At 41.8% G+C, this 15,108-nt stretch overlaps 1 protein-coding gene across 6 annotated transcripts in view; it reads right to left on the bottom strand.

Annotated features, from left to right (window-relative positions):
• Positions 1–15,108, bottom strand: part of ACSBG1 (acyl-CoA synthetase bubblegum family member 1) — a 40,683-nt gene that overhangs the window by 21,218 nt on the left and 4,357 nt on the right. For 2 of the 6 annotated variants that reach the window (XM_027657625.1, XM_027657626.1), the window contains exon 3: positions 3,506–3,588. In XM_027657625.1, coding sequence (XP_027513426.1) covers positions 3,506–3,577 — 72 coding nt within the window. In that variant the 5' untranslated portion in view covers positions 3,578–3,588. Of the gene's footprint in view, positions 1–2,523; positions 2,545–3,505; positions 3,589–12,921; positions 13,093–15,108 lie in introns of those variants that run through there. The other 4 variants (XM_027657623.1, XM_027657629.1, XM_027657627.1 and 1 more) reach the window with 4 other exon arrangements.

Here is a 15,108-nt window from a genome sequence, read left to right as displayed (position 1 = left end):
TCCTCTCTGAGCTGACGTGGAGGGAGTGGTGCATCAGGGCAAGGACAAAATAAGCCTCCTAACAACCCTGACGCTTCTAAAACTGATTACGATGCACCAAAATGTGTGGAGGGTGTAATCAGGAGGAAACATCACCACAGAAACATTGCCCAGGCATGCAGGCATGGAAAGTCAAAACTCAGAATTGGGATTGGTGAGTGATGGGAAGAGCCACAAGAAGGGCTTCTACAGGTACACAAGGAGAACCAGGGACATCATGGGTGACTTGCTGACACAGGACACGCAAAGGGCTGATGCTCCCAGTGCCTTTTCACCCCAGTGTTTACTGGCAGGATCAGGCTCCCTGGGTTTCCATGCCTAGGGACAGGTGAGGTGTTTTACCTACAGCAGAAAAAAATCAAATAGGGTCCACTTGCACAAACTGGACACATACAGAACTGTCGATGGGACTGCATGAGATGCTTCAGAGTGGACACTGAGAAACCAGGTCAAAGCCATTGCTCCCTGCCATTGAAAAGGCACAGCAATTTGGAAAGGTCCCCATGACAGTGAAAAAGGCAAATGTCACATCTGTCTTCAAAAAGCAGGAGAAAGAGGACCCAGATAACTAAAGGCCAACTTCACCTCGGTCCTACAGAAACCTCACCTCGGTCTACAGAAAGGCTGTAGAACAAACTCTCCTAGAAATCATTTTGGGCTATAAAATGGTCACTGAGACCAGCCAGAATGGACAGACCTGATTTGGCCTTGGGAAATCTAACCCAACCACCTTCCACGATGAGTTGACTGGCTCTGCCACGGTGAGAGCAGTGGAATGTTGTTCACTTTTTACCTTTAACGAGGTCTTTAACAAGTCCTACATAGCTCAGCATGGAAGGTGCAGCTGGAGGAACAGGTGGATAAAAAACTGGCAGGATAACTAGTCTTCAAGAACCATGGTCAACAATTCCAAGTGCAGCCAGAAGTCATTACAAGTGACATTCTTCAGGGGTAACTCCTGAGAACAACACTGTTCAGTGATGGTGCTGCTGTCCTGGACAACAGAGAAAACACTCACAGCTTCAGAGCTGACCCCAAACTTGAGGAACTGACCAACGTGACAATCCATCCAGAGGGACCTCAGCACACCAAAGAATGGGCTGACACAACCTCAGAGCTCCAAAAGGGTGAATATAAGTCTTGCACTCTGGGCAGGACAACCCAATGCCCCAGCAGGGACCGGATGGCAGCTCAGCAGGACAAACCCTGTGGCTCCTGGGGGACAGGCTGGATGTCCCGATGGAGATGAGGGCTGACTGCATCCCAGCTGCACTGGCAGGATTAGAGCCAGCAGATCAAGGAAGGTGATGGTTTCCCCTGCTCAGCACTCCTGAGGGTGCACCTGAAGCAGGGAGCAGCTCTGGAAGCCCCAGTGCAAGAGAGAGATCCTGACAAACTGACATAAGCCCAGGACAGGGATTCCCAGGGGTCAGGGGCCTGGAACACAGCACGTAGGAGAAGCCCCTGCAGGGACTGGGTTCCTCCAATCTGGAGAAGAGAAAGAATGAATCTCCCTGCTGCCTGCCACAGACCAAAGAGGGTGCTGCAAGGAAAACAGATTCTTCTCAGAGGCACCCAGCAGAAGAACAAGAGGCAATGGACATGAGCTGCAGCAAGGAAAACTCTTGCTGGATCAAGAAAAGTTATTTCCCAATGTAGGTGACTGAGCTTAAGAAGAGGGATTGAGTGGCTGTGGAATTTCCATCCCTGGAGGTTTTCAAAACTCAGCTGAACAAAGCCACAAGCCCTCCTATGAGCAGAGAGGTGGGCTAGTTGCCCTCCAGTGGTCTTTTGCAACATAAATTACTGTGTGATTCCATCAGTATAAAGCCAGCACGAATGAGTTCTCTTCTAAGTCAATATAATGGTTTTAGGTCAATATAATGCTTGCTGCCAACAGTAAGGGTACTCTGGATTTACAGATGCATTAGAAAACTCCAAATCTGGCCTGCTTCCACAGCAATGAGCTTCTATACATTGGTGGAAAGGAATGAGGAAAAAATTCCAGAACAATCTGCAGTCCTCACTGAACAAATTTAGTCCTGGGGTTACAGAACATATCAATTATAAAGCGAGAAAGACAGTTCTGCACAACTAGAAAACATCAGAATCTCCTCCTTTTCTCTTTATATACAACGTAGACCCACTGAAATTAGACACTGGCCTTCCTTCTCATGAAAGATTATTTGGGAGAAGTGTTTGAAATTCAGTCCTCACTTTCCCACTCAGCATCTGCAGAGCAGTGTGGTGTGTCCAAGTCAAACACTGCTTCTCATTTAAATGGATAACAAGCAGTGCCACAGATTCTCAAAGTCAAATAAAAGACAAAGTCTAACAAATTGTAAGCTCCTGATTCATCAACTTAGAAGATCAAAACAGCAATAAAGGAACTGCTTAATTAAAATGGATGAGGTGTCACTTGTGTTTGCAAGGAAATGATGATGGAACAGCTGGAATGGCTTCTCCCCTCATTGTTCTCCTCACCTCTGTGGCAGAGCTGTGGTCACCTCTGCAGGAGTGGCTGCATGGCATGTGCATTCCTTCCTGAGCATATTTCTCTAAACTGCAGCCAGCAGCAACCTCTGGGAGGAAGGCAGGGTAGGTACTGTCAGCAGTAACCAGAGTCCCAGATAAATTCTTAGAAAAATAGGTCAGAGCCTTCCTGAGCACACAAGTACTCTGCAGAATCACAGCCTCGGTAATAATCTAAATATAGAATGTGTGCCTCAAATAGTTCCATAAATACCCTGAAAATTGGAAACCAGAAATTAGTTATCACCTTTATCCATCCAAATTTATTTCCTGCTTCCTGAAAGAACAAAAAGCATAGAGCTGGCAGGTCAATTTTGGGAATGAACCTACTGTGTCTCAAAGAACTGCCTTTTAAAAAACAAAGATATATCCATACAGGTATGTATTTATACATGTGTATAAAATCTGCATGGGAGATTCCTACATAGATCTGATATCTATGCAGTCATTGCTCCAACTGTCTCTAAGAACAAATATTTTGGTTAAATGAGCACATTTAGATACCAGTAGCAGCCTCACCAAGGCAACAGGGAGCTCTCTCAGGACAGCAAACCTTGCAAGGAACCTCACAAAGTTCTGCTAACAAAGCTCCTTTAATCCTCCCCAGGTGACAGCTGGGGAACAGGCTGTGATGCCAAAGGTAACACAATTTGTGTGATTTAAAATGGGATCAGACTGTTTTTCATTCTTATCTGGCCACCACCTCAAATACAGACAAAAACTGGGAGAAACTATTGAATCCATGCAAATTTACAGCTCCTGAGAGTTTTTCAGCTGCCCAGACTCACTTCAATTTTATTTTTGTTATTTTCTCTCCTTATCCCAGCCCTGAAAAATTATCAGTCATAACCTGCTAAAATAGAAATACAAATTACATTAAAAAGGAGTTCAAAAAAGAGCTCAAATGTCCAAGGACCACCTTTGACAGGCTCACCTGCTGGCTCTGTGCCTTCACCCTGGGCCTCCTCCAAACGGGGCAGTGAATCTCTGCAGACAGTCTGGGCATCTGGAAAGCTTCTAAAAGAAAATATAACTATTAAAAAGTTATCCAGGAGTGCTAGTGGGATCCAATGCAATCAGCACAATGGTTTGAAGTGGAAATAAAAACACAGCTTCCAAACACTTCAAAATACAAACTGGTAAAAACAGGAAGCTCAGAGGTACCAAGAACCTTTTGACTCTGTTGCAAGCTCCACTAAAACCCAGTTAAACAGGGACATGATTTCAATCTCAGGATGACATTCCTTATTTCATACTTTTGGGTTCAACATCATGGAATATACCAGATGAAGGCACTAATTTTGAACCTCCACAGAGAGGCCATGAACCCTGCAAGTATGAAGAACATCAACTTTAACCCTGATCATACTGCCCCTGTACTGATATCACAACACCTTGGAAGTTGTCACTGTTGGTATCTGTTGAAGCTCTGAGGTCAGGGGTTTTTTGGTTGGTTTTTTTTAAGGAAGAGAAGGCAATTCAGTTCCTAACAAGAACAACATTATTATTATAATAAAGCTTCTCAAAAACTTCCCCAACACAACAAATTACCATTAACACATGGATGACATTAACTTTTCCTGGCTTAAACACACCAAGTTTAAAGCACAATACAAACTCCAACCCAAAAAGTCTGCAAAGAATTACGTGAACAAAATATCCAAACAATAACTAAGCATTTAGAAATGACTGACTGCACACAGCAATGAACTGCAGATTATTCATGAATAGCAGCATAAAGACTTTTTAATGTAGCTCATTTCATTTCAAGAACAAGTTAGGATTTCCTTCATTCCTCTCAGCAGCAGAGTCCTGAGTGAAGCTCAGAAAGGCCTTCCCTTACACACTGTAATAAATTAACTCAAAATGTAGGAAAAGAAAGTTGAAATGATGCCCTTCCCAACTTTCAAATAAATAACAACTTCAAAAGCCATTTTCTACCCAGCAGTGTCAGGTACAAACAGCAGGACCAAACACCACACCAGACACCATCTCCTATCTCATATTAACAACTACACTTGTAAAATAGTTCTGTGTGGAACACTCCTAGAATTTATTATTGTTATTCACAATGAAATCATGCTTTAAAAATGCCTTAGCCACGCTGGGTCCCTTTCACAATAGTTTAGCAGACTTTGTAATTCTTGACCCATCAGAAGTGACAATCCCAGCTCATTTCCTCCCTTCCTCCTCCCCCCCAGAGGAGTCATCACTAATCTTGCCTGTGAGGATATTTCCTCTCTTGTCAACAGGCATAATGGGACAAAACATGAAAGGGCTTGTCTGATAAGCAAAAAGGGGTCTGAAAATAGGCACTGGGTTTGGTGAGGGTGAATGCTGATGAGAACCTGAGTAATTTAAATATAGAAGGGCATTATACTGCATTTTGAAAGGTAAGCCTGTGTCTGACACATGGTGACTTAATGAACTGGGACTGCAAAGAGAGAATGACAGACCAGGAAGAGATATTTGGGAATAAAACCAAAACAAAACACCTGAAATAACTTAAAAACATGTGTTTTATCTGCTGTCTCAAAACACTTGATAGTTCCAGAATTTTTTCCTATTTTACAGAAAAACTACATTTGATGTTTCAAAATCCAGTGGAATCTTTTCCTTTAAATATCTTCTGAATAATAAAGCTTTTAAAATTTTTATTATTTTACAAAACAAACAAAACAAAGTCTTAGTCTAAAGATATCTGAACAATCATTTTGAGGAAAAAAACTAGCAAAAAAGCCTTCTGAAGAAAACAGTTCTGCAGTAATGCACCAGAAGAGCCTCCTCTGAGGCTACTCAAAACTTTAATAAACATCATTAGTGACTTTTCCTAGATTAATATCTCTTTAGTTTGCTTTAGTCTCAGCTGTTATAGGCTTCTGGTTCAGTTTATATTATGTTCCCTTTATAGAAAATCAGCCAACCACCAAGTCTGAATTTCTGGATTCTTTCTGGTAATGCTTCACCAAGTAAAAGTTGTATGAGGAGCTCTACCCATGCAGCATGTTCATGAGTGTTACAGCTGGGAACACACATGCCTGGTAGCTGTTACCTCCCTCCATGGATTAAGGATCCATTTGAGAGTGAGGCTTTTTTTTGCCCTGAAAGTACAACTGAGAAATTTCCTCTTCCACCAACAATTTCTGTGGATACTCAGAACCATCCCATCCCCTCTGAATGAACACATGCGGGTTCTGATGTCTTTCCTTTTACCTTCTGTCAGGAGTTATTCCTTTAAAACGGAAGTAAAGCCCCCAGGAATGGTTGTGTTATCTGGAATTGTTCAAGCAGAACTGAGCAGAATTCAGAGGGACTGCCTGGCCCAAGCTTGCTGAGCACACTGCAGCAAGGAGAGAACTCACTGCAGAACCCCAGCTCGGTGCTGAGATGCCTCAGCAAAGCCAGAATGCTTTGGAAATCTCGACTTGGGCTCCTAAATATTTTATTAAGACCGAGGTTCTGCATAAATTATTCAATGTTCTTAGTGCGGGGCCAGCGTTTTCCAAAATCCAGCTACCAGTTTAGAAGTGGATTTTCCACGTCTGATTTCTGCCTTGGAAGTTTACAATTCCAAAGGTAATACACAAAAACCTGCACAAATCCCACCCAGAGAGGATTTAACAGCGGAGGCCACTGGAACAAGTCAATTAGAACAAACTGAGATCATGCTACAAAACCTTGATCAGCTAAAACCAAACAAAGCATGGTTCTGCATAGCTCCATTAACAGGGGTGGGTTTTGAATGATGGCATTTCCTGATGTAATTTGGGATTTAATTTCAAGGTACCATTCCAGCAAACATGACCTCATTCAACACGCTCCCTTCACCTGAGACAGAGGCACAGAATTCTCAGGCTGACTGGCTTACCCAGGGGTTTGGGGCCAACCCACCTGCAGCTCCCACCACTGCCCTCTGCCAGCTGGATGCTGCTTCCCACTGAAGCTGCTCCCACACATCAGGCCAAGCTGGAAAGCAAGAATCTGAAAATTCCATATATTGGAACAACAAAGGGAAAGCTTCCCTTCCTTCAGTGTTTGCATGATTGTAACAGCTCTAGTGAGATTTATCTTTGCAAACCCATGCAAGCAAAGTGCGGGTGAGGTAAAATAATGACTGATGGAAGTGACAGTCCTTCCTGCTGGGATGAGTCACCAGGAGCAAAGCATCCCATCTGGATCTGCTGGCATAGCAATTACTGGGTTTATCTAAGTGTTTTTGATAGCAGCCAGTGAATACAGTATCATTTCTTATTGTAACTACAGAAACTAAATGCCACAGCTAAATCTCTCCACTTTTATCGTTACAAAATGCTCTTCTGCCAATTGCACACCAGAAAAGCTGTTTGTTCTGTTACCATAATGATGCTGAGTGATTAATGGCACTACTGACTGTGATACTAATTGCCATAGGTTTTTCTTTTGTTTTGTTTTAAGGGAATTTGGAATTAGCCTTTTCCTTCCACAGGCTCTGTGTTTCCTTCTCTGGTAATTAGAATTTCTGCTTGCAACTCATACTCCAGGTCAAACACAGTCAGATATTTGCTGTCATCTAAATTCTTTCCTCACAGCAAAATTTTGAAAAAATACTAACAATAAAACCGAAGTGAATCTATAAACTCAGTCTTTAATATGATAATAAACCAATGATTTCTATGGAGAAAATGTTGTACAGAAATTCTCACTTGAATAAGCCTTACAGGATACACTGCTTGTCCTGTGTAATTAGGTTAGAATCTTCTCTCTCAATTTAAAAAACTATGAAATTTAGGTTCTAGGGTGTGATATATTTTGGCCTTAATTCTGCAGAGTGATTTCTAATATCATGAATTGCACCAAGAGAATATGAACACTGTTTTGCAGCAGTCATATCATCATGAGATTTGAGGGGAAGCTATTCATTAAACAGATTATGTATAAATAAATAAAATAATGTATAAATATGTATAAATATGTATAAACATGTATAAATATGTATAAATAAATCAATCAATCACTAAATAAAAGACATCTCGTATTCTGTTTGTATTCCTATTTTTTATCACTATTGTTCAACTCCTGTAACGTTGCCAATGTTAAGTTTTTACTCTACAGGGCTTATTAAACTTTAAAAAATAAATCAGCTTTCTATAAACTTGCAAAAATAAGCTAGTTATCAAACAGCTATATAAGTAAATTGTTACTATATTATCCAGGTAAAGGTATTCCTTTAGACTTCAGCACATTTACTTATAACCCTTTACACACATATAGCAAGCCAAAGTACTTTTAAGTCCGGAAGTCACATTCACAGCTGCTCACAAAGATTTAAACAAACATTTTTTGGCAACTAAACCAGTCAGTAGCTCAGACTAAGCATTCACCCAGAAGCCACATTCTCAGCTCCCAGGCCTCTGCTGCTGGATTCAGGAGGATTGATACCATCTCCTCCTCCCTTCCTTGGTATTCCCATGCAGAGCTTTCTCCCATTACTCAGCTTCTCCACTCCCACCTTGCTCCTGGGTACTGTTGTACCACGTGTGTGAGCTCACCATGCACTGGAAGTATTTTTATTAATTAGTTTTTTCTAATGGTTTAATGTCTGAGAAATGTTCCCTGTTGAAGATTCTGCATTCATAGTATACATTATCAGACCAGCTGGGGTTTATGTGAGGCCTAATTTTAGAGGAATGGTGTGTTCAAGGTGCAAGGCTCTGTCTCTGGTCAACCACGTCACCGCACTTCAGGCCCACTTAACTTCCCAAGTTTATATTATAAAACTATTGCATGATTTTTGTGCTTTTGTCCCTTCAAAATAAACCACCCTGCAGACTGTCTGCAACAAAGAACAGAGCCAACAACGGGGCAACACTCAGTAACAGTGTCTGCTGAGTGCACACAATTTCCCTGTCACTGCCATGCTTTTTCCAAAAGCAATCCCTCAGCTGCTCCTGGGAATGCTCTCACAGCCCTGCTTCCAGCCTCAGTGGCTCTCAGGAAGGCTCAGGTGTGTTTTGCCCTCACTGTGATGACCCAAAGCTCTGCAGCTCCTTCCTCTGCTTCGCTGTCCCTCCGAGCACATAATTTCCAGGCTCCCCTACCTCCAGGCTCACCCATGTGGCAGCAGCATTACTTCACAGTTCTTACAACACAGTCTCCACCTCATAATTAAACTCCTTTCTCTGCTTGCCTTGCCCAAAGAAGCATTTTGTAAGACACAGGTGTTTATCTCAGGCAGCAATGTGTGCAGAGCCCCATTTGCACGAGGACTTCCTTTCTCAAACACTTTTGTTGAACTGGCTTTCCTAACTATTAATCTGATTTAATACACAAAAAAATAGGCTGAAGTGGAAAATATGCATTTTCCCAAGAGGGAACTTTTCCATAAATTTTGTTTTAATCTTTCACTGCTTGCTTCTCCTGAGGATGACTTGGTGAGTTGCTCCTCTAAAATCCTACAGTTTGGTTGGTTGATTATTAAAGTAATCCACAATAAAGTGGATGATAAAACATCCTTCTTCCAATCAGTGTCTATCTTTGACTGTTTCATTCTTGGTGACAAGTGTCCTAAATATTTATCCCTGTTTGAATCACGTTTTTCCCCTGCAGTTGAAAATGGTAAAACCCCAGGGGGTGGTGGCCCTGGAAGTTTTGAAGTTTTGTCCAATGAGTGCTTCTGCAAAATATAAACATATCACAACCAAACGGAAGAGAAGAGTTGTAGTTTTGGGTTGAAGAAGAAGCAGCCATGTTCTCAAACCATGACACCCTGTTCCAAAACTGAGAAATTCCCCCCCCCCTTCAGCTTTTGTTCCATGTTCTCTAGGACAACCCAGCTCCACACATTTCACCAGCCTTACTCTGCATCAGAGCTGCTTTGGGGAGTGTTTTGGGTCTACATCTGCACATTCTTAAGAACTTTTCATTGGGTGTTAGACATTTGCAACAGCTCATTGTGGCATTTGAATTCAAGGCAGAATCATTAAGTATTCATCTGACAACTCTTCTGGCAGCAAAAAGCAAGGGCTTAAATTACCTATGGGTACCTCTGAAAGCTGTAATGATTCTGGCACTTTGCCTAGAAACTTCAGAAACCAAATATCTTCATCTGGATCCTATTCATGAGAAACCCTTTTCCCATTCCCCCTGCATCCTGCAAGAGCCAAATCCAATATTTTAAAACAGAGCTCTGGGGACACATTGTAGGAGTGAGCCCAAGACAATAAATTTAGAATCACAGATCTGTCCTAGAGTTCTAGACAAAGGCAATAAAGTCACTCTGACTTGGATCAACACAGCACCACGGTTTTGACAGCTGAGCAGCTCAACAGAAATCTGTGACCAGCACAGGAATGGCCAAGTAGCAAATACTGCACCTCCAGACTCTGAGGAGCTGTCAGTTGTTACCCAAGACATTCTGAAGATGTTTTCTCATTTTTTTACAGCATAAGGGGGGAAAAAAACCCCCACAGTAATGACACACAACAATGGTTCTTTAAACCCTCAATTTCTATTACATTTAAATTCCTCCTATAAGAAGGAACAAAGAAGAGAGCCACAGGAGGTCCTCATGGACAGAAGGATGTGTCTGTCTGTGATGGCTGGTTACCTTATTTATTAATTACTCCTCTATTCAAATGAGGGCAGTATTATAATACACTCCTTATTAATTCTATTTAAAATTTCCCTTTGCCCTCGAAGAACAGGTTAGATCTAGCTGCTAATTGGTTCTCATGCCCCTTATGAGACTTAAAAAGGGGGCCACGGATCAGCCCAGATATGTTCCTACTCTTGCAAAAGGGGTCAGGTGATTCCACAATCAGTTTGCTTTGCACAGTGCACAAGAAGCCAGTCTTTCCCAAATTACTCAGACAGCTTCTTCTCTCCCAGAGGTACATTTAAAAGCAAAACAAATGCTTAATAAAGAACAAAGTAGTAGAGATAAAGTCAGCAGCTGAGACCCGTTTTACCGTGTAACACACTTGGCACACCCCTTCTAGGAGAACATCCTTACTTGCAAAAGAGAGAACTAAAATATTTTTTTTTCCCCTGTTAAGAATAAATATTCTCAAAAATCAGGTCAGTTATTTTGGTGACAGACCAGTTTTAGGGATAGCTGGGAACTCTGTGGTTGAATAGGAAGAACAATAAACCCAGGCTTTTTTATTCTCCCCAAAAAGGCTCTATTCAGCAGTTGGGAGCGTACTACAACCCTTCCCTGACCTTGGGATGGATTTTCTGGCTCTGTTCTCCCCTGCACAGCAAAAACCCAGACCTGGAGCAGAAATCTTCCAGTAGCTGCCTCTGTCTGGCTGTTTGCAGGGAGTGCAGCACACTGAGGTCACAGAACTCATTATTTCACCTCTTCCTCATTTTTTAGGTCACACTGATTCAATTGCAGCCTTATAAAAGGTCTTTTTTAACTCTTTCCAGCTTGCTAGGATTTTATTCTCTTTATCTAGTCCTTTCTACCTGGAATCCTGCTTCCAGCACACAGGAAAAGGTATCTGAGTTTGCCACCTCACTTTAAACCACACCAGGTAAACAACACTATTTACCAGGATAACATGCCCTGACTTCTTCCAAACAAATAACACAGAAGTTTTATGCCAAGGGCTTTGAATACAGCGTAAGTATTTGGAGTTCTAGTGTCTGTGATATTCTTTCACTAGAAATTCAAAAACAAACTGAATGCTCTACATCTTTGTAGTACAGGAAGTTTAAATGTCCTGTTTGCTGTGAATGCAAACCACTGTATATTTTTAAATTCTCCTCTAGCTTTTTTTTCTTTAGCAAAGAAAACACAGAAACTTTTTTTTTTTGCTTAAGCATGTCACAAATAGAGGCATGTGTGGACTAAAATAGAAGCATTATTACTGATTCAGCAAAATCCTAACTTTCATGAGTCAAAGGGTACATGTGTCTATACTGATCACAAGTCAAATACTGTTTTATGATCTTTGGACACATTAAACAGAAAATGACAATTCCAGTGCTAACTGCGTTACGATTCCAGAGGCAACACCAACACATTCAAAACTTTTCAAAGACTTCTTCACTTATTCCTGTTCCGAAAACCTTAAATCTTTGGATTGCTCCTTATGATTCTTATGCAGGATTACAAAGCCCAGAACAGAAGAAACCATTATGACAGAAATTATCCCAACAACCCTTTACCTGAATGGCTCAAGCAAATCTTCCAAGAGACATAACATGCAAGTTGTTGCCTAAAAAAGTGTGAAGTTACATTTAACTTAACAGAAGACTAAGTATCATACAACAGTTCAGTCTCTGGGAATGAATAATTAGTACTTAGCAATCCTGACAAACTTCCAACAATCAGAAGCTAAAATATTTCCCGTGAGATGTCTTGCTCTATTTTTAAAGTATGTCCAGAAACTCTAGAGATGGGCAGCTCTCTCTAACAGGAGACACCACTCCAGAGCAACAGGAACAAGAATGTTTTACTTTTGTGCTGCCTAGGACAGAAAGGAGACAGCAGCCAGTAGGATTCTCTTACATTTAAAAAGCAATATAAGCATTAAAATAAACTGTTCTAAAATTCAGTTCTCTAAGAGATGGGTTACCTGGATAAGTTCTGTTGCCTTTCTGGGGAGGGAGATGGTCCAACACAAGGATCCATTATCACTGAAGGATTAGTCCCCCAGATCTAGAAGGGAAGAGACCTACTTCCATAGCTGCAGGTAGGGTATTTTTTTAAAGTCCATTCCAAGTAGATTATGTGCCTTGTAAGACATGCAGAGCAACCACTACTGAACTTGCAGAGTCTTTAGTGCCACTCTTACTGTCAGAGACACAGGAGCACGGGCTGTCAGCTCTTTATTCCTGACTCCCTGGACTTTGCTGTTCTCTGGTATTTGAGGGTGCCTGTAACCTCACCTCATGGTAGAAAAGCCACTGACCAATGAACACTCTGAATCTTAAGACTCTACAAGTTGACCAGTATTTTCAGCTACTCTTCCACATTTTTGCTGTGAGCAGCTGAGCCCCAGGAGCTGAACATACCTGTCAGAACTGCTGGACACAAACCCCTGCTGAGCCCACCCTGGGGCTAAAGAGCCTCTGTGCTGTAACATAAACGGTCTCCAGCCAGATACATGCCAAAAGGATACAAGCCACACAGCCCATACTGAAAGATGCTGTCAGGTTTAACGTCACAGTAGAAGTTAGCATAGGAGAATAAACCCATTTAGACCCTTCATTACAATTTCCTCTCATTCCAGCCTGAAAAGATGCACCTTTTTCTGCACTAGAGACACCATTAGGCAAAGCTGTGGCTGCAGGACAAGACAAACTTAAGTTGTGAAAAACTGGTAGGTCAGTTTATTAAAATAAATGCTCAAGCTACTTTACCCATTTTCATGGCTTCCTGAAACACTGCCTGCATTTTCATCCTGTGGCTGTTTGGTGAGAGTCTCTCCACTGTTGGGCATCCTGACAAAGCCTCCAAGGCTGGGCACAAATATGCTAAAGGACTGTGCGAGTCAGGCAGAAATAAACTACTTGGACAACTGAAGAAACCAACAGTAATGGGTTATTTGTTAAAAAACCCACCACGTAACACAAGAGGAGGAGACTGCAGCCACAAAAGCTGTTTCTTTCTGATTTTAACATGCTTGAAATGTCGCAGTGCCTGGGAGCTGCTTACTGTTAAACTTTCCTTTTAATTCAGTTTTCTTTAATTATCCATGAGAAGAATTTTAATGAGTCTACAATGCTTTAAGATGCAAATCTTTTCTTTCGCCAGGATTTCCAACAACTTGGTTCACAGAGGTTGAAGCGATTCTAAATTTATTAACTCTGGTTTCGAAAAGGGACGTTCAGTGAAGCTGTTTCCTTAAAGAAAATGCAGATTAATTACATTAGGAAATGCCTTCAAGTCAGTTATACCTATGAAGCCCAGCACTGCAACAGCCAAGCCCCTCCTCCAGCACCACAGCTACACCAGCACTTCCTCGGCTTCACCAGACCAGGCCTGTCCTCTAATGTGGAATTTTCTACACATGACTGAACAAATTACTGCCCAGGATGTAAGAAAGTCTAGGCAGCTACTTAGGCCACTTCTACACTAGTCAACAAAACAACATCCAGAGAATGGCTCAAGCCACCCACTGTGAGCACCTTCCCTGGGATGGTTTGGTCTGTGGGAAGTGGAATTTCCCTGAGCCAGGGGATAACCTGGAGATGGTGTTAATGGTTACCCTGTCTGGAGAGGAGGAGGGATGTGAGCCATGCTGTGCCACAGCCTTCAGAGCCAGAGAACATCATCTGGAATGTTTAATTTACAGTTCAAACACAGCCACAGTGATTGGGAGTATCTAAGACTAGTAAATGTTAACTTTATACAAAGATGTGGATTTTATTCCAGAGTATCTTACACCTTATCCAGATATGTGATTGTAGACAATGCAACCTGTAGTGAAAAGAAAGAGAACTCTGCAGTGAGATCTAAGGGGTCTATTCTCACAGCAGAAACTTGCTTTGAAAATACCCAAACACGGAACAGGGGATATTTCAATGGTAAAAATGCGTCATCTCATGCAGCAAAAATTCATTTTTGTCAGGATTGATTTAATTCCTTCAATTTGGGATAATTCTCCAAGCTCTGACTTTGTTCCAATGATTCTTTGCAGGAAGCTGCCTCAGGTATCTTCCTTGGACTTGCAACCAAATTTGCAGTAATATAATAAAACTGCTGCAAGAAAACTAATTTTTTTATTCTTCTGATAATCTAAAATGTTTTACATGCTGTATGAAGGAATCCAATTAGACAACTGCTCATTACCTTGCTTGGGTTGCACGTTGGGTGTTGAGTGGCCAGGTAATAAGCTGGTCTCATGGCTAAAGCTTGTACTTTCAGCAAATCAACAGAAAACCTCAAATATACATGTCTTCTACACACACTGTGTTTAGAAAGGATTTTTTTGTTTTATCTTGATTTTCCTATAATCTTCCTTAAACTTACTGTTGGTATTTTGACACACTTCCTCCATAACACTTCCTCCAAACACTTCCTTCCAAATCACTTCCTCCATAACAAGGGTAGTTGCAGGGCTGGCAAGTGGGGAAGCAAGGGGGATTTACTGGGGGGAACTGGGGGAGAAGAGTTGCTTTTGGACTCTGTATCACGTGACTGTAACAGAAAACTCATGACTGTGACAAACTGTAGGTTTCCTGCAGTTGTCAGCTACAAACACTCCCTTGAACAACAGGCTCAAGCTGTAAGAAACAGTTCTACACAAAATCTGCCTTTGTAGTTCTGGTACACTCCTAGGCACCCTTCAAGTTTCAAGAAATAAATCCTAACAAATCAGGCTGGCAACTTGTGTAGAATTCAGCAGGAAAGGCCTCTGCCTCAAATCATTTTTCCATGCTGCAGCTTACACGATGCTCTGATCCTTTTCCTTTCTGCCTAGACCTGCACACGAGCTGCACAAGACTGGATTTTTGTGGTGGGCTGGGCTGCTTTTTGCAGCCACAGGTTAAGATTTCTGGGCATTGGCAGGCACAAGAGGCTGTGAAGGACCAGAAGAGGCAAAT

This window comes from Corapipo altera, unplaced genomic scaffold (assembly GCF_003945725.1).
Source record: "Corapipo altera isolate COAL_440 unplaced genomic scaffold, ASM394572v1 308, whole genome shotgun sequence".
Lineage (NCBI taxonomy): Eukaryota > Metazoa > Chordata > Aves > Passeriformes > Pipridae > Corapipo > Corapipo altera.
The sequence above is the reverse complement of the archived record's forward strand: the minus strand, read 5'-3'. Positions and strand labels throughout refer to the sequence as shown.